Consider the following 21,135-nt stretch of genomic DNA (forward strand, 5'->3'; position numbering starts at 1 on the left):
CTGTTGGTATTTTGGCGGAATATGTTAAAAAAGTGAAATATGATGAAATTAATGACGACAGCAGAGGCCTGTAACGGAGGTTAACTGCAGCAGACTACATGTAGCGCTTGATTAAAACACCACCACCTCGACTGGCCGTGTTACTATTTATGTGGTATTAAAGGTAAGCCATAGAGCCATGGAGGTCTAACTTATGGACCGGGACGCAGATGAGCAGAAAATCGAAGAATTCAGTCCAAAATGGTTTAGTCTTAACGTGGAGGAACGACTAGAAGCCAGTGAGGTTTTAACAGAGAAAGAAGAGAAGAGTGCTTGTACAGAAGCCCATCATGGTTCCATGTAACAATGGTCACATCTAACCCTGGCTGGCGGCCAGCCACAAATAGCATCAGAAACGACGGGAATGGTCGAATCTTAGTCTAAGAGCTCAGTCCAGGTTCAATTTACAACAAGGGACTCGGTTCTGGGCAAATCTCGGTGACCCATTGCCTGCAGTTTGTGTTAATGCTCAGAAGAGACGAAAACGTTTGATTTCCCGACTTTTTTCCAGGTTTCACGAAAATTTCATTGCGTCAAGGAAAGAAAGGTCTCCCTTGGACCGGATTTCCTGAATACATTACAAAGAGGCGTTCTTTTGTAGCTGGATGTGCAAAGCATCCTGAACAGTTAACACGACGATTAGGGTTGAGACATGCCACTGACAACGCTTGAAGCACACCGTTGTGTGTGACTAAACTTCTGATATCAAAAGCAACGTGTAGGGATGAGAATATAGTTACAGATAAACCCTTTCATACCTAACACAGATGGTGTTTTAAATGTCAAGAAGACAATGGGGAAGGGGAAAAGTTTAACATCCCTCTTCCTGATCAGACATCATGCTTTGAATATGGACTGGTCTGGAACATCCAGGGAATCAGAGTTAACAACTCCCCTAGAGGAGTTGTATGTATCTCCACCTGAAGGGGGTCAGGGCTGACACTGGCCTTCAAAAGTACTTTCATATCATTCTCATTCTTGGGTTCAATCAGAAGCTTTCCAGAAAAACTAACCAGATCTTCAGAATATGAAACAGGTTAATAATATGTAGTCTTCTCTGAATTCTTGAGCTATGATGTTTGGGGCCAGCATTTTCAGAGTACCCATCTTGAAGAATTTGTCATCAGATTGACTTTATGACATAGGTTGTTTAGGATGTGAAGGAGCCATGAAAAATATTCCCCCACTCCAGAATTGCTAGCCATTAGATAGATAAAGAGAAAAGAGAAACAAGAATCTTCACAGCCTGTTCTAGTGCAGGAACCTCCACCATCACCCAATTTCAAGAAAAACTTTAAGAGGAGTTGTTCTTTGGTGCATCACTGACAATTAAAAACCTAATGTCAAGTCCTACACCACTGATAAGGTCCTCAGTGGCCACAGGTCTGAGACGTGGGTCTTGTGACGCTTGGTCGCTGGGACCGTAGGTTCGAATCCCACTCAAGCCATGGATATTTTTATGTGTTGTGCTGTCCTGTGAACAGGTAGAGGCCTTGCGACGGGCCAATCCCTCGTCCAAGGAGTCCTACCGAATATCCATAGATCAAGCCAACGAAAAGTTGGGACCCGCAGTGCTCAGGCACTTGAAGAACGGGTCGTTCCCAGTATACCACTGATAAGCTGTGGAAAATTATAGGTAACAAAGCCCTCATGACCTGTTCTCAAGATGTCCTGGTACTCACTTTGAAGGATTGACAACAACCATGAAAAATCTGAGTTATGGAAGTCTGGGTAAGCTTACCATAAATAGTTAGGGAACATTTAGGTAAAAACTTACATATTTATTGTTTTTAGCTGTGCTAATTTAATAACCAAATATGAAAAGCTAAGGGGTCTAAATTTCATCTCATGTCACCTGAGAATTGTTAAACATATACATATATAAACATAAATTATTGCAGTTAAATGCTTATAACTTAATCTATTGATAATCATATACCCTCCACATTCTGTATGCTGACATATTGCCACAAGGTTAAAGTGGCATGGATTTTACGTATAATAATGACAAGTTTTATATTAAGCACTTAAAAAAATGTCTTATCAGATATGTTCATCTCATTCTTGAAAAAAAGACAACGTGAAAAATGTTGCTAATATGATATTTATCTGTTATCTAAGTGCTGTATTCTAATATTTCATGGTAAGTACCAAATGTAAGTACTACATGTACAATAAAATGATATATACACATCACGACTGTACACTTTCTTAAAAACATCTTATCCTTTCATGATACAAAAATTAGCATCGTCATAAAACATTTCTTACATTATAAGGAAATGGTAATGTGAAGTTTAAAAACAAGAAACAAGTTTTGATAAAGAACACAAAAATCATAGAAACAAAAGCAAATCTTTTATGTATCTTGTATCACTCTTAATGAGCAGATCAAATATCAAAATAGCTTTCATGCATTTCATGGAAGCTGAAATTCAGTGAACATAACCTCTTTATGTTGGTTCCTTCACATATCCAGTTATCATAACATGAATTCTCTGTCACATTAGTTATCAAATATTATTACATCATTAATCTTTGCTGATGTTCCAGCATCAAATTGTTAAACCCACAGTCAAAGTCTTTCCTGCACCCCTGTATTACAGGGGTTTACAACCCCTATTCCCATCTAATAAAGGTTAAAATGCTGTTATTTGTGTCGCCAAGGACGCTCGTCAGCATTGAGTTACTTCACTTCTGTACTTAATCCTCAACTATGAACTACTGCATAACATTTACAGCAGAGCGAGGACAGATACGCAGTTTACAACCCGTCAAAATGGAATGACATGATCTACAATGTAAACACTACCTAAAACCAAGTAGTCCGCGCTTACAGTCATATTTCATTCAATTATATACATATATTAATATGAAAATTGAATTAACATATTTAATAAACTCTTAATACAGAAAGCTGGGAAAGAAAATATAAGCCTATATGTACTTCAGTACATTAAATTACAAAATTAATAACAAATTATTTGCAAAATGGAATATATCTGTACAGACATAAGACGAAAGTCAGCCATAGCCTATCAATATTACAGAAATATATCATCAGCTCCACAAGCCATCATTAATTTTGATGCAAGATACTAAAAATAACCACAAACTTTTTTAGATACGCAAATGCAATATTAGAGAATGGAGGAAACTGGCCTTGTCAGAATACATGAAGTGAAACATGGAGCTTTACTAACCCTTCTTACACTGTCTAATAAAAATGAAATTTTAAATATAATAAATCTCAAGGACCAACATCAATGAACCTGTTAAAAGTGTGTGCATTTGTTACTGTACTGTTCAACGAATGAACAAAAATACATAAACTACAGCTATTAACTGAAATAACAGTTACTATTCTCAGTGGTATGAATTAAAATACCTGTTGAGAATGACTGTACCTGGTCCACAATCAGCGACTCACGTTTGAGAAACTTGGCACAAAAAATGAAACCAGTAAACTGCATGACGACAGATGTAATTTGTGAGAAACACAAGTACAGTACAGGTATTTACTTGTCCAAAAGCATATAATAACATGCTCCAAGCAAAATGAATTCTTTATTTAAAATAATGTTTGGCTCAAGAACTTTTCACTACTTGATACTTCCCACCAAAAGTATATGAACAGTCATCAGCTCTCACCTCCTCGCAGTGACAAAGGTCGCAAACAGCTTCCCTGTATCAAATGAATAGTTGAATGTTCAATGTGGGCTTCAAGTGCCTTGAATTAAGGGCCAGCATCTTATTCTTGTAAAAATACAAAAACATACTACACGCAATTAAACCGAGCAAAAGAAATAACTTTTCAGAGGACCAAAAATAAAATGTGGTGGTACAGATTGCAGAAAAAAGAATGGGGAAACATAATTAAACAATGAAATCATCAGACGCCAACTCAAAAACATGGTAGGGGGAGAACATCATCATGGCAAAAGACACTCACGTATAGGAGGTTCTCAATTAACTGCAAGTCAATTAACCAAGGTAGTTTTGTACACATTGGTAGCATAAATATGGACTAAATGAATATACACCTCATCTCTCTATGTGCAAAGTGTCAACTTTAGGTTTTGCACTATCTTGGGGTTGCCTTCCTCTGTGCACACAGACAAATGTCAGTCTAGCGTAGTGCTAAAAAGAAGGAATTTGAAGAAGAGTGACTAAAATAATAAGCAGTTATAAACCACAAGGACTCAAAATATAAAAGTCAGAAGTCCAAAGGAACAGAAACTCGTCACTTAGAAGTAACGTAAGTAATTGCATAAGTCAGCAGGTTGCTTTAGCCTCCCACAAGACATATGCTAAAACACACCACTGTTGTACACTTATAAAGTGTATAGATCAGTGATTAATACGGATCCTATTTTGGGGTGATGGCACTGTATAGTCAGTCATCCTGTATTTCTGACATTCTGGAGATCCTCACTGCCTCCATTTTCAACATGAATAGGCAACACAACTCCTGTCAATATTTATTGTTCACATCCAAAGGTTGATGGGAGGAGAAACACACAAAAATGGAATTCACATAAAGCCCAAAAAACTGTTATGAATCACAAAATGCCAACATGTTTCCCCAGTGCAACACACAAATTTTTACTCTTGAAAAACTGTTATAAATCTGGTCAGAAATTCCAAAATAGAAATCCATTAAACGTAATATCAACGTCATAAGAATTATTGGAGGTATTTCCAGCTGCTGGCCCTTATAGCCACCAGTGCTGGTTGCCACACATCGGGCAAAACCCACCTGTGCTGTAGAACCACAGCAAGATGATCCAGCAGTTCTGATACTAAATAGGCATCACTAACACACCATACTTAGTCATACTTAGCACATGTAAATGAGGTCTCCACTGTGTGCCTTCTGTCACTTATGCCAATTATAAAACCCTTTAAGACATAAAACAAGTGATTAGTAGCTCACTTTGACTGATTATAAAATAGCAAAAGTTACGAGACAAATTTACATAAAGGAAGCAACTATACAAGTGACCATGAGTGTCCTGGAGCAACCAGAATATGGCCTTGACAATTATTTACAGAAGCCAAATTTCTTCCCAGTGTCAGTGAACAGGAACTCACCAATGGTTAGAAGGTTACATAATATCCCTCAATACCAAACAGAAGAATGACAAGGAAGAGCAAAGGACTTAAGTACACCTATCTCCCTTGTTTGAAAAGTTAAACAGTGTTTACTGAAAACACTATTGGTTCAAAGAATGTAACATTTATACATCCCACTCATTCTAATGTCACTTCTACTGATTTTAAATACAATTTATTTATCTATGCTCGTAAAAAGGAAGATGTTTCGAAACCTCAATCAAAGCCTCGGACAGATGGACCTAACAGAGGACCGAACGGAAGAGGAGAATTGAGAGGCCATGGACCGAATACGGACTGGAGAGCCATAGAAAAAGAAGAAGACGGAGGCAGTATGACCTCTGAAACGTTGGTTAACATCGACCAGACTACACAGCGCAACAACCCAGAAGACAGAAATCTTCATACTAAAAATCACCCTGATGACGGAGGCAGTATGACCTCTGAAACGTTGGTAAACATCGACCAGACTACACAGCGCAACAACCCAGAAGACAGGAATCTTCATATTCATCGCTCTGATGACGGAGGCAGTATGACCTCTGAAACGTTGGTAAACATTGACCAGACTACACGGCGCAACAACCCAGAAGACAGGAATCTTCATACTCGCCGCTGTGAAAACCTCAAATCTTACAAGATGATGGTTATTTATCTTCATGTATAGCTTCAAAATATATAGGTGACATTAGGATCACTGTTCTTTTATGAAAAAATAGTTAAGCGATATTTGGGGCACTTCAAAACATAAAATATTGAGTTCCAGCACCCCCTCCCCAAACCAGAGTTAGGGTTTTCCATAAAAATGCTAAAGTTTTGGTTTTGCAATGTTTTAGCTGAGTTATAGCACTGTGACTTACAGTATTTACTGTTCATATACATTACCCCACAGCCCTTGCATCCAGACTCTAACTTTAAGTAAGCAATATTTAAGACCTCTACCTTAATGTTCAGCATAAACCATTCAATCACTGTAAGAAACAAAAAAAATGAAGAGATGATTACTTGCAGAATTTTTTTTGTAGTAAAAAATACACACACAGATACAATATAATACTAACTAAAATATGCAAACCAGTTTAAATTAAACCACACACCACTGGTGATCCCAGACCACTGATAAAATTTGTTACTTTAACGACAAGGAAAATACCTCTAATGCCCACTAGAACAAAGAGTGGTTGGACCCCATTCAATCTGAACACAGCATCAATGAAGTAAAAAATCACGCAGCTCCTAGTACAAAACAAATCATATCCAGATAGTCCATAGCCAGTTGGTATTACCAACTGAGATACCACATTTCTTCAATACCAGAAAGTAAAATGAAAAATAAACTGATTCCCAAGCTTAACCAGAATGCACCAAAGACATTCTAAAAGGTATTTTTAAAACAAAGGCATTTAAAAATGAGCACTGAGAGCACTAAAAGGGTGAAGTAATTACAGGACTTATAAATAATATAGTTAGAGGATGTTTTATAATTAATGGAGTAAGAGTACTGGTTCAGTACACCACAACAAATAAGCCTTAAAAGAAAACACACATCATATTGTTTAAGTCCAATTCACTAATCCTTACAGTGCCAAGATCAATTACATTAATGGTAAAATGTTATATTGCACAAAGTGTCTGACAGACTAGACTTGTCCCCCACATTTTTGCACACCCTCTCTGAAATTATAGTGAAGTCACTCCATGCTAAATCAATGAATGCACTGCGGCAGCCGAATGTTTGATTCCAATAAAACTTAGCCTGTTGACCTAAGTAAAATAGCAAAATACTGTGCTCAATAACCCAACCATTTTCAAAGTACAGAATGATGAAACACGGGAGATATGGGTTGTTCTTTACTCAGTAGTGGTATAAATATATTCAGAAAATTATTTGCATTTAATTTGTATCAAAAAAAGGACAGTCACCCACCTAATGATGTAGCAACATTTGTTATATCCCAAGTTTTTGAAACTATAACAGAAGAAAACTTCGTAAATTTGTATTAAAGAAACACAGTGTCCAGCTACATAAAACATGTTAGGTAAAGGATAACTCAATGAATATTTTAAGAAGTCACTGTTTGTAAATTTCAGGTTGTTTTTCTAATCCACATACATCTTCTAACATTCTGAAAACTTCATTCATAATAAAGTTTTATACGCCATTTGGTAACTTTTGCGGATTGCATAAGATATCAGTTTCATCCAGATATCTCCAACAGTTCTGGAGATACGTTGTGTCGTTTAATGCTTCTATGACTGACATGAAAATAGTCAGCATCACACAAACTTCAGAATTCTCTGTCTTCAAAACCAATTAGTTAACAGATAAAATACTTTGTGCTTTTACTGATGTTATACCAACTTATGGTTATACCAAGTTTCATTCAAATAAAAAACTCAGCCGCCATAGGCCTTTGGCAAAATTTGTTGATTAAGCATGGAATAATTCTAATGTAAGTCAAGCATAACCTAAAGCAATCTGTAACATTCATGAAGAAATTTCATCATCATTAAAACTATGATGAGCAATACTTATTTATTTCAATTGAAAATTCAACAAACACTGCATACATAAAGAGTACTTTCAGAGTCTGGCACTGAAAGGGTTACTTCCATTCGCTACTCAACTCTGGAAATATTAGTTCTCTAGACAAATGGTATTAAAAATATATCTGACATCAGAATTTTATAATTTCAAAAATAAAGCATTTAATTATTTCTTGTAATATGGAAAACAATACCAATTCAGAATAATAATATGTTTGTGCCATATACAAGCCAGCATATCTCTTATATATATATATAATATTATATTTAATAGTATCACAATTTGTTGACAGTAATGAAATATTGTAAAACCTCATTAACAAACTGTTATGAATGAAATATGTACATTTTATAATTATGAAAATGGATACAAACGAAACAGCTGATGTGCGCTATGGCAGGTGACCCAAGGTGGTTGCAGAATGCAGTAACTGACCTCACAAGAACAACTTGGTAAATATTCAAAGTGTGATATATTGATATAATTTTAAAAGTGTCCCTGTAAACAACTTCTTTAAAACTTTTAACATTATTCATTACCCATGACATTAAATTCTACATATGGTTAAAAACAAATGATAATGCTTATCAGATAATAAATTAAATTTCCAACTTTAGTATGTAAATTGATTAATCAACATTCAAACACCATTCAACAGTCACAATCTTGCAATTTCTTTCATAGCCCAGTTACGCCAGTAACAAGAGCACCTCTTTCTAAAGCAGGGATTCTCAATCTTTCAAGACCTGAAGACACATGCACCCTTTTCCATCGACTCACAGCTGACCAGGTTATACTTCATGATAATTTAACAAAATTTCACCGCAAGTTACTAACACATGTTCCAAACTTACTACAGCAAACAGATTCAGGTGTTTCTCAATATTTTTCTAGCAAACGAGTTCACAATTTTCTCCATATTTTTCTTTAATAAACTTTGTTGATTATTTTTCTTAATTATGCTCTTAAAACAAACAGTTCAAACTACTTTAATCATTATATACAGTGGGGCAGACAGCCATGGCATGTACAGCCCATGGACTGAAAACCCTTGTTTTAAAGTTCCAGTGCTCCAATCACATTGCCACCCACAAAATAATTAAATTGATAATTATGAATAGCCCTAAGGATGAGGGGAGAGATGGTCGTCAAAATGTCAGCAAAATTTAACCATCTGACATGACTGATAGTCCGAGAAGATTTTATTAATTACAATGAGGTATATTATTTATGTGCAACATGTCACGATCACATATAGGTTGCATCTGTAACAGTGTTTCTACAAAAACTGGATTCAATTGAGATTTTATTCAGATAACATTATTTCATATGTTAGGTTTCCTAGTTACAGTAAAAATCCTATCATATCACCATTAAAAATATGGAAAGAATTGTCTGAGCTCTTAATGCTGATACATGACCAAACTAATCCTTTTCATGAGAAAGACTGTATATGTTTCTTTACCAGCAAGTGTTAATTTTGACTTAGGTAAACTTGACTAACTAGGTGGCTTACGAAACCCAAAGGTTCATCACCAAATTTACCAAAGCCCACCACCGGTTCATGTCCTGGGCCAGCAAAATCCAGTCTCCTTCAACTCCTATCTCCCACAGATCCCGCCTGACATTATCCCCCCCATCTACGTCTAGGTCTCCCCAGCGGTCTACTCCATTCAAACTTCCCGACCAATACACAGTGCACACCTCTTGTCCCATCCATTTGCGCTACATGTCCACCAATCTCATTCTTCTTGACTTAATCACCCTGACAATATTGGCATAGGAGTACAAAATTTAAGCTGATCATTATGCAATTTTCTCCATACCCCATAATCTTCTCTCCTAGACCCAAATATCTTCCTCGTCCATACTTCCTTAATTTTGTGAAGACAAATATGTTAATTTCTTGATTTCTTAAGGAAATACTAGGATAAATAGCATCTAGATCATTGTCTTCTGGGTTGTAATACTGTACAGTCTTGTATGTGCTTACCAACATTTATGAGGAATGCATCACTTCTATCTGCAGGATAAGTAATGAAGGCAATATACAGCTACAAGAATGTACAGCATAGCAGCCCAGAAGACCAATGACCCACATTTTCAGCACCATGAAAATCTCAAATTTCAGTGGGGTAGCAGTTTCCGTTAGAACTGTTCCTTCAGACTACACCCATTATTGTAAAGAAGTGCTGAAAAAACATTACTTAAAGCACCAGACTTTTTTGAGTACATACTTTTTGCACAGCTTATTTTTCCTCCCGTTTGTTTAATCTTATTATTACAATCTTCCTTTTATAGTATGTTATACAGTAAAACCCCTCAAACTGGACACCCCTTTATATTGGACACTTTTAATTGGAACTGGTGAATATCCTATAATTTTACATGTCCACAATACCCTATATCTTGAACACCCCTTTTGTTGTAGGTTGGACAGGTTCACGCACTTAGCTTCGATGCTTTTCAGGGAAACTTTTTCAGTTACATATTTTGTTATTTTGAATTTCTGACTGATGAATGCCTCCTCTCTGGAGGATTATCTTATGGACATTGAACCCATCATTGAAATGCATTGCAAGTGTTTAACTATTCTTTTGCTGAACCCTTAATTGGACTACAGTATTGCAGAAGACACAGTTTTAACTCCGTCAGTACTGTGCTTGCATTTGAGTTCAGACTGTGTTAACAGAAATGGAATTTTTCTTTTTGCGATGGGGAAGCGAAAATTGGTGGGATTAACTTTAAAAAATGTTATTGAGGCTGGGATGTAATGTGCAATGCATGGGAGTGGGCTTCAAAAGATTATTATCAATACTATTGTCATTAATTATTAATTCGAGTAAGCCTACAGTAGTTAGTGTATGTAAGTAAATAGATTATATTGTCATTAGACCACAATCTGATTTTTCTCTTTTCCTCTATCTTGGACACATTTTCGTGGAACCCCAAGTGTCCAACTTAGAGAGGTTTTACTATATTTTTATACAAGAAAGTCTGGGGGGGACTAAAGTATCCACAACTACCTGATCCTCCGCTCCTTTCATTCATGTGTTTTTCTTTTTCTATAAATTTGTGTCTATTATAATCATGGGTCCAGATGAAATGATACTAACACCTCAGTTTAACTTATTGTGTAATGAACATTAAACTGTCAGTTTTCTCATTACAAGCAACATGTGCCACGTATTGTTCAAATTCTTTTAAATGAAAGTGTTCAGTTTTAATCACTTTTATTTGTTGCGTTTAAAATGGTAACAATCGTAGTAAATGAATGTCAGAAGATACATAATTAGGCAAATGTTCTGTCAAGCCAGTGTTTAGATTCTAAGTGATTAAGAACAAGATTAGGTCAAATTTACTTCATGGAAATGTGTAACTTCTGTGCATCATTCATTAGTTACTCATTACACACTGTTACGACCGTTAACCAAGTGATTTATACTCAATTTCCTCCACATTTGGCCTTCACTAACATCCTACCAACGTTTCCACCACCCAAAAATCAAACCTGTGTGATAAAGATCCCCCAGGTTGGGAACAGTGTGTATGGGGCATGACAGTTCCTACTAGGCAGAACAATTTTTGTCATTCATTTCTACATTGTATTTCCTAAGATTTTACTTGAAAACGTTTTAGTACTTTTTGTGCTATACCATCATTATCCGATGCAAAACCACCTCAGTCTAGATTACCATTTTGTAAAACAGAAAGAATATAAACTAATGAGGAATCTTTCACAGACAACAAAAACTGTTAACAAGACTGCAATGGGTAACAATTAATAGCATCAATAAAAAAATGTTCATTAGATACATGGTATCATGGAGAGAAAAAGGACATACGTCTTGTAGTTACTGAAATACCACACACCCTTCAATAAAATGTGTACACATATTTTTGGTTTAAGATAAAAACTAATAATAAATTACATTAATGTGGCTAGTCCCAGTCTACAAATCCAAGCATGTATGTGTGGCGGCTAATAAAACTGCAATAACATGAAAAATTAATAAAATATATATCACTCCTACAATTATGTTTCATTGCTGCTGGCACTGCCATCTAAATTCTCTTACCATCATCAATGTAATGACAGATTATTTCTGCAAGAGAATTAAACTGTTCAAAATTCTACTTTCTAGAAAAAGACTTTTCTTTCTTCTCCAATCTCTGATTCAACTTTCATGAACACCTAATTTTCCAACTGCGGTATCATTCCATGTTGTCTCCTACAGTACACGACTTTGTTTCATTCACTTCCAACTACTTTAATTGCTAACAGAACTGAAAACCTGTTTCAAATAAAGGATTAGCGCGGCTGATAACTGAATCACAAACAATGCAACAGGAGAATTATTTCTAGGCCTCTGGTACTGTCTACAGAACACATGACAGTGAACATTGGAGATAGTTAATAATTATGATGTTGACACATCATAGCATAAAACATCACTCTCTTCCAATAATGCAATGACTGAACCTGAAATGATCGTCACAACAGAGTAGGTACTGGAATATGTATAATGTGAAGCTTTGACAGTGGCTGTCATTAATAAAATCTTCTTGGGCCTTCAGCCATGTCAGATGATCAAAACTTGCCAACATTTTGAGGATCTTCTCAGTCCTCATCCCCGGGCTGCTCACACGGTGTGTTCTAAGAGACTTACATATGAAGGCTACAGGATATATGGACTGCGAGATAAAAGAGGCTACTGAGATCAAGCTTCATCCCAGGAACTTTAACAGGGAAGGAGGCTTCATGGTAGCTCGTTCCTGGGATCCAGTGATCAACATAAACATTTCTGAGATCCACCAATTGAAAGACAGGCTTAAGCGAAGCAAGCACTAGCCCCCCCACCCCCCCCCACCCCATTGGCTCACGCTCAGATCCCTGCATGAGCGAAGGGTAGGTATATATGTGGACCACTTACAGCACACAGTTTGAGTAGCCCTGAAGATGAGGACAGAGATGGTCCTAGAAATGTCAGCAAGTTTTAATCATCTGACATGGTTGATGGCCCAAAAAGATTTTACTACATACTGAAGTATAGTTCCAGCTCAAATGTTCCTTTCTTTAGTTACATGTGGTGAACACAGCCTGCTTGCCCACTTCATTTCCAGATAATGCTCTGACTTTTATCGTAGCAAAAAGACATTTTGAAACAGTTTCCACAGCACATGCCATTGATGCTGCCAAGTCAAGTGTTGTGTCCCCTATGTTCACAAGCTACCAAAATCAAAGTCTCCAGTAAGAGACACACCCAGTTTCTCATGCAGAAATTTTAGAAAGAAAGTGCACGTGGTATTCATGGCATTCAGACAAAAGTAGACGAAGTCCTCACATAGGTTACATGTCGATTTTAGTCTGAATGTTTACTATAAAAATGACCTACATGACTAAATATGGTAGCGTGTAGAATATGTGGGTTTCTTTCCTGACAGTATAGTAGTTGTATTAATTAAAATTTGTCATGTTATCAATTAGACTACTTTGGCAAAATAGAATTTGATAAGGATAAGTTTAGTCAAGTTTTAAGATTTCTAAGAGTCTGTAAAATGAATGCATGGATGCTCATCATTATGTAGTTTCCTATATTCTCCTGTTATTTCATACCTGCTTGATTAACTGAACACTGAAAAGCCTGATGGTCTCCACAATGCATTGTGGAAGGGAAAATCACAGCCAGGCTGCAATAAGTCACACAAAGGGAAAATAGAGGCAAAAGAAAATATTCTAGTTCTGAACAGGGACCCCTTAGTTAACTGAGAGTTTATAACACTGATTTTAGGATAACTGCAAAACAGTGATATTCACCAATATTTTAAATGTATTTTATAGTAACATAACAAACCACAAAATTCAATTTAGATAATCCATCATTTTCAAAGCCATAGCCCAGATTTCATTTTTATGATGCCTTGTAAGTAAATGGCTAATCTGCATTATTTTTTGGTTATAAGTTTCCTCACATTGGTAAATATAGCTTAAACACATTCATATCTCGGTACGACGACAGCTATAGATTCTACATGGAACTTCAAGTAACATGCATTATTGTTTTTGTCTATTTAACACATTTAACTTGCACACTTCAATAAGCATTACAGATTTATGCAGCGAAAGAAAGTTTCTAAACGCTAGAATACACCATCTTCAAAAGCATAGTGATTTTATTAACACAGTGTTTCAATTATGAACAATTTCTCACTTGTACTTTGCCTACTGTGTTTTTCTCTTCATGTGATTGCCTGAGCTGTTACTTCTCTTCCTGTGAAGCCAATACTGATGGTATATAATTTGCACTGGTACAGCCTACATAAAATGTTATTAAATAGAGACTATTTATTTTAAACACAAGCACTTCTACGGATATCTTGCACAATATATCACACTTGTGCAATCTGCAAGCACCTCTGAAATAATGACAACCATATGAACCATTTTTGGCACATTCAAGGTTGGTAATAAATACCAATTTTTCAGTTGTACCAAATGTTATACTGCGAGCTAAAAGACATAGAATCCCTCTTCAAATTTTTTTATAACAATATAAAATATATAATTTATCTCTATGCTGGGAAATACTATCTACAATCTTGTGAATGTTTACACCTTGGCCGAGACTTGCAGGTGGACGGACGCCAAAGATCAACTTAATTTACTGACTATTTGGAGAAGTCACTGCTACGCTGAGCTCAGTAATTCGCTGAAAAGAAAGCAAACATGTAACTGCAAGAAGTGCCAGCATTTGTTAGTAATGACAAGATCGCTAAAGAAACTGGTCAAGATAAAATAAGCACACAGTCCGAGATCTGGCGGGATGCCAGTTAAACCACATGCAGTATTCAAACTAATCATAAATTGTTTATAATTACTAGAAATTATCTATCCTCTAAGTGTTTTATGAATCAAAAACACCATGCTTTGAAAGTTGTTCCAAGGTAGTTACTAGCCTCTATGGTGTAGAGTTCTGTCCTCCACCTGTCACCTGAAGATGGAACCAAAGTTCCAAAACATCACAGTTTTAATTAAAAAAAACACGTAGACATGGGATAAAGTCCAAAATAACAATAATAATAACATACTTTGTGTTATATGATCGTCAAAAACCTTTAAACTTCATTAATCCCAGATTGTATTCATAATTATTTGTCTCTCTTTTATTATACCATTCTCGGTTAAGTTCTTTCACACCCTGTCAGGATACAGATAAGTGTCATAAAATACAAATTATGTTGTTGGCATTAAATAACATCAAAGCATTAAATAATAAATAAAAAATCTCACTCGAGTATTTTAATGTACTTCAAATTCTTCATTATAACACTACATTGTTCATAAATATAAGTTTATAATAACACATTTCAAATGTTACTACAGTATAATGGCTCAAATAAACCAAGTATAAACATGTCATCTAAATAAACAATTTACCTCTCCCATCATTTCATGATGCAAAGTGCAATTCAGCAGCTAAGTATAGCAATATATTTACTTCTTTTGGTACTTCAACATGTTCTTCTTCTTCTATGGTGCTTCGGCTCATTTTTGGGCCACAACCTCACCCCCTCTCAGAGGTTTCTCGGTCATTTGAAGTGTGCATTTGTGAATAGTGAGTGACCAGCCCAATGACTGCACAATTTCTACTCAATCCTGATTTGACTGCCAGAGCCATCTAGCAGTGAATCAGGAGAAATGGCCACTGAATTTTGCTTACAAAACATCTCGTATCATGTTCATAAGGTTCATGGTCCACCGAGAGCGACACTTCAACAGGTTAATGCCGTTTTTATTGTTGGGTCAAACAAATAACATATTAATTTAATATAATGCAGGAAAGTGACAGAGACTCATTTATTAATAGTTCTACAGCATTAAAGAGTGTACACTTACCTGGAAAGTTCTCTACCTGTGAGTCCATTACCTACTAAACCAGATCTAGATCGACTCCGATTCAGCTGTGCTCTTCTTTCCGCTGCAACAACATGCACTGTATTCTAATTATGTTGTTGCCGGCTTATTCAGTTATTTTACAACACTATCTACATCTGAAACTATATAGCATTGTATGAAATTTAGTAGAATTATTAAAAATAAACTGTGAGGAAGTGGTCACAGACTATTTGACAGTACTGACATTACATGACAAGACTTCCTCTCTCAGGACACCTAGTCTCTAGCTGGAGGAAAATAGAGTAAGAGGCAGAACAAGAATATTTTTTACGAAACTGACATGATCTGATCTTACAATGAACTGGCCATACTCACCCCCAGCTGCTCTTGGTCTTGCTCTTTTCTGTCTCTGGTCCCTGCTGAACGCTGATCCCGTCTGAAGGGCTTCCAACAAACTATCCATGACACCTTCCTGTGTTTTGTCCGCATTCATGTCCACCAGCGCTCTCTTCCTCATTGCACGATCTGCTCGTTCTTGCTCGGCCTTCTCTCGGGCTTCTCGCGCTCTTCTCACCTTCTCCTCTGTCTCTCGCAGCTTCACATTTTCTCTGTTTGCTTGCTACATATCAAACATAATAATAACTGTTTACCAATATTTCAGAGGTCCTTGCTGCCTCCATAATCGGGGTGATGATGAAGGCAGCAAGGCACTACAACCCAAAAAACAGCAATCTTTGGACTCACTGCCATGAAAACCTCAAATCCTAACTGTCCACTAACTTATTGGCATGTATTTGGCCATGATTTTACTCTAGCTTTAAGAAATAATTAAACCTCAAAAAATTACCAAAAAAGCATCCTTAAATGTCTTGACATCAGTGAAGAACTCCTCCAAACTATACTTCTGCTTATCAAAGGCATAGAACTCTGAAAGATCTGCATATAATGACTCCATGTTCTTGAACATACTATCCAGGATCTCATACTGTGACCGAGCATCCTCTGCAAACGTCTGAGAGCCTTCATTAAGGAAAATTTACACATAATAATTTTCCATGGTTAATCAGTTCTTTCTACAACAGTTAATTATTCATTATATCATGATGGTGCATCAAATACAGAGGTTATTTAAAAGTGAATGTGACATGTCCTACGACTGCCTGACCGATGAATAAAAAGGGGTCTGGGAAAAATGGTTATGGCCTGAGTCGGTATACTATCCTGGCATTCACGTGGAACCATTGACTTTAAATATGAGGATCAAGCACGAAACACCTGAGTTAATTTAAACTAGGTTTCAAACTGATTACTTCATCAAGAAAGGCATGCAAATTTTTGTAACAAAAAACTTGATAAAGTAAATGCAATGGCTTACTAAGCTAAAGTCTGTTGTTTATGATGAATTTCCCTACTGACCTTCATGATCTCTGCCCTCCCACCAAACATTTCATTACTGTTATGCATTTGGGTGTTCCCAGATTCAAATCTTGGTCCACAGACTGGACAGCATAATAATTCTTTTCACGGCTTTCCTCAGTTCTCCCAGGCAAATGCCAGGACATTACTTTAAATCAGGCATAATCACTTCCTTCCATACTCTTTCCAATTCATTATTCAACATATCATCCTACCAATAAAGGTTACATTATCTTATCTTTTGAAAGTATCACTAAATAGACCAAGAACAAATAAATCTACCCTCCCAGTTAGGTGATAGAATTAGGAATGCAGGAGTAGCAGTGAGGCAACAAATGTTATTCCCAGTGAAAGGAAGACAGAAAGGAAACCAGAAAAGAGGAACTACAATTCAACAATTCCATGGTGAAAGCAAAGTTCTTCTTGAGAATCCAATACAGTAATCGCTCAGTTAGACCAGAAAATCCCTGCTTTTATGGAACATTACCACATTAAAAGAGCCTGCCAAGTCTTAGGTACTGCGTAACATTTCATAACATGTTGTTCTTTCATGGCGAGGACCACCCATTCTTGGATATCTGCAACTGCTTATTTAGTATATTCACAGCCAACGCACATACCTGAAGACCATCTGCAACTGAGGACATGCCATTTTGGGGTAGCAAGGGACTATTTAATATGACACCAACTGCAAATCACGATGGGTCTTGACATTCTCCACTTTACCAAGATTTTAGTCACTAGCAGGGGGAAAAGTTGTGGTTGTGCACAAGAAACGATCAGGGAACAATCTTATTTCTCTTAAATGAGAGCCTGGTAACTTAGATCAAGACCAATGACCAGCATTGTGGTCTGTAAAAATATAGCAAAGGTACGATTCTGATTCATTAACTTGTATCCCTTGTATCCATATAAATCCTGACAAAGTCAATATACACCCCAGCTACCAGTCATGACAATCATCAATGTGTGGATGATCACAACTCATAAATATCAAACAGTAAGTAAACATTTAATAATTTATTCTAATAAAAAAATATTTTCACAAGGGATAACCTTACACAGATCCACAAGGAATGTCATGCAATTTTTATGGAGTCCACAAGTATTAAGATACAATAATTACTGTAATTATTATGTAATCTTCAGCATTAAATATTCATATTTTCTTCCACTGATCACAGATTTTTGCCTCTAATATCTAATATAAGGCAGAACTTTGATACAGAAGGGGCAGTTGCCTACATAGGCAATTTATGTGTTATGCCTTCATCTTTGAGATAAAGGGACCAAATATTGCAGTTGAGTGGTTAGCACTACTACCTCATGAAGATGGCTGTCTTCTGGGATGTTGTGTGACTCATCGCCCTGATGATGGAGACATCATGGACCTCTGAAATGTCGGTAAACTTCTACCAGACTATGTGGTGCAAAAACCCAGAAGACAGCCATCTTCAGATTCACTGCCAAGAAAACCTCAAATCCTTCACTACTATGTCATATTCAGGAGGTCCTGGGCTCATATCTTGGCCTGGATGCTGGCCATCACAACCGAGGTTTCCTATGATTTTTTTCTGTCCCTCCAAGCAAACAACTGCTTTCCAATTAATTATTTACCTTATAATTTGATCCTATACAACCTGAACTGTAAACAGCCACATAAACCATACACAAACAGTATGATCTCAAATACTGAAAGTGGCGAGTCCATCTTCATAAATAAATAAATTTGCACAAAATGGTCAAAGCTTCAAACCTCTGGTTCAAAATTTCAGCAATACAATCACTTAATAAACTAGAAATTCATGATAAAGGATACACCCATGACTTCACTGAAGTGGTCATCGTCTCCCTGAGGTTGTTTGGTGTTACTCAAATCAGTCTCCAGGTTCTGAATGCTGCTTTCCATTTGACGTAAAGTCTTCTGTATTGTTTCCACTGAAACCCTGGCTGCTTTATCCACATGAGCCAAGTCCTCATTGAATGTCAGTAGCTCTGGGAACTTATTTTCTATTGTTTCCACCAAATAGTGCAGCAGTGTCAATTTATTCTCTATATCCTTTGTACTTGTGAGCTAAAGAGTGAAGACATCTAATTTAGATAAACACACACAATTCAAGAGACCATACAAATACAAAGTTATTCAACGCAAGCTGCATGTTAAATTATTTATTCTCAATCAGCCCATGTAACCAACTGGCCACATATATAGTACATTAATGAAATAAAATCTTCTCGGGTGATCAGCCAAATGAGATGGTTAAAAGAGGAAATCGACGTTTCAGGGACCATCTCTATCCCCATCTTTTAACCACCTGACCCGGCTGATCACCCAAGAAGATTTTATGCCACCACAAAAGCTTCAAATCATATAACATTAAACAAAGATCAGGATAAATGAAAAATAATTTTAAATATGCATTAAACTCTCATATATTTTTGATTCATCCCTGTAAATTCAATACAATACAAAGTATTTCATAATACACAATTTTCAGTACTTCAAGATCTTATTCCTGAAGTCATTCCCAGATAGAAATGTTAATGGTAGTGAAGCTGTAGACATCAACTGAAGATGATATGAACAGACATAAAACACAGTTACACATGCACATCCAGCATGACTGGGCACCTGCCCACATTTCAGTTGATGTGAGACAAGTACGTGAATGACAGATTAGTTGTGGTGATCAACAGAATTGGCAGCTGAGGTCACCTAACTCATGTACATTTCTAAGTATGAGGTTATATGGAAAATATGGTGTATCAATGCAAAGTAAACAAAAGACAGAAACTAGTTAACTGAATTTTTTATACTGACAGATACATGAATGGCCCTGTTTTACAAAAGGTTCAAATCATTTTAACATTCAAATACTCAGAGATCCAAAAGAGTTGAGAATTTGAAATACGTTCATATGACACTTCTGACATGCTGGAATGACCTCGCGAATAAGATCTCAAGGTACCGATATAAAGTCACTCCCTATATTCACACAAGCAACATGATATACAAGTTCAGAAATAATTACTTCAGACTGAATACTAACGGAGAATTAGTGAATAAAGATGGAAGACATTAGTAAAAGTAGTATCTTTGTAATAATTACTGAAAGAGCACATGTAAAAAATTATGATAGTAACACTCAGATAATAATACTAAAAATACATAGAAAGCAACACCTTTAAGTCTTTTAAATCTTACCTTAGGTAAAAAATTAATTTCAAAACCAAATGCCTGGCCATTCTTTGAGCCACTGTTCATATAATTTCCAACAAGAAGAATGAGTTCCAGTATCTGAGCAAACTTCTTGCTGGCCTTAACTTCCTCACATGCAGCAGTACCAGCCACAATGTCCTGCCAATCAGACATGTTCAGTAAAATGAAAAAAATGGAATAGATCTATGTTGCAAGAAATATTCTTATTTGGTTGGTCCATATTTTATTTAAAAATATACAAAGGTTGTTTAATGAACTGGGATAACAACTAACTTAAATCAAGTAACCAATTAAACAATTTGCTTCAATTTAAAAAAAAGATTCAATATCCACCAAGGGCACAAATTTTTCTCTTCGCCATAACATTCTGGTTCCCACTCATGCCAACATGCAGGATGCTCCCCAGGACCACAGCGATAAGAGCAGTCACGCCATCTAACATCAAGGTCTACAATCCTTGCTTCACTTCCATATGTTCTATGTATCTTCATGGTTTGGTGAAGAAGCAAGGAAACAAATGTATTTTTACAGATGTTGTTTAATGCCAAATATGACAGAATGAAGTGTCGAGTTATTTTTGTTCACTAAAGCCGGCTACATGTAGATGATAAAACTGAACAGTTATCATCTACACGTTGAAGTATACCTGTGAGGCGCGTCTGTTCAGGCATACCTGACAGGTATATCTGTACGTGTGAAGCCGGCTTAAGCCATGCATTAATGCTTCCAAACTGCTAAGAAAACACTCCAAATAAAGCATACAGCTAATTATTATACAGCCCACAGAACTTCCACTTATCTGCAAATGAATCGTGGATTCATGGCAATAAAATCTGTTTCACTGTTTGGAAACAAAAACAGAGATTCTTCCATTCAACAGAACTTGCAAAGGTTCCTATG

General features: G+C 36.3%; 1 protein-coding gene across 7 annotated transcripts in view; it reads right to left on the reverse strand.

Annotated features, from left to right (window-relative positions):
- Positions 1–1,799: 1,799 nt before the first annotated feature.
- dia (diaphanous related formin 1) overlaps positions 1,800–21,135 on the reverse strand; it is a 58,888-nt gene continuing 39,552 nt past the window's right edge. For all 7 annotated transcript variants that reach the window (XM_087358883.1, XM_087358882.1, XM_087358886.1 and 4 more), the window contains 6 exons: positions 20,221–20,373; positions 18,835–19,089; positions 16,447–16,611; positions 15,975–16,218; positions 15,600–15,681; positions 1,800–14,412 (listed from right to left, as the gene is read on the reverse strand). In XM_087358883.1, the coding sequence (XP_087215009.1) occupies positions 14,391–14,412; positions 15,600–15,681; positions 15,975–16,218; positions 16,447–16,611; positions 18,835–19,089; positions 20,221–20,373 (921 nt within the window). In that variant the 3' untranslated portion in view covers positions 1,800–14,390. The remainder of the gene's footprint in view (positions 14,413–15,599; positions 15,682–15,974; positions 16,219–16,446; positions 16,612–18,834; positions 19,090–20,220; positions 20,374–21,135) is intronic.

The sequence above is a fragment of the Zootermopsis nevadensis genome, unplaced genomic scaffold (assembly GCF_977971745.1).
Source record: "Zootermopsis nevadensis isolate Lab colony 2312 unplaced genomic scaffold, Znev_1.0 Znev_ptg000030l, whole genome shotgun sequence".
Lineage (NCBI taxonomy): Eukaryota > Metazoa > Arthropoda > Insecta > Blattodea > Termopsidae > Zootermopsis > Zootermopsis nevadensis.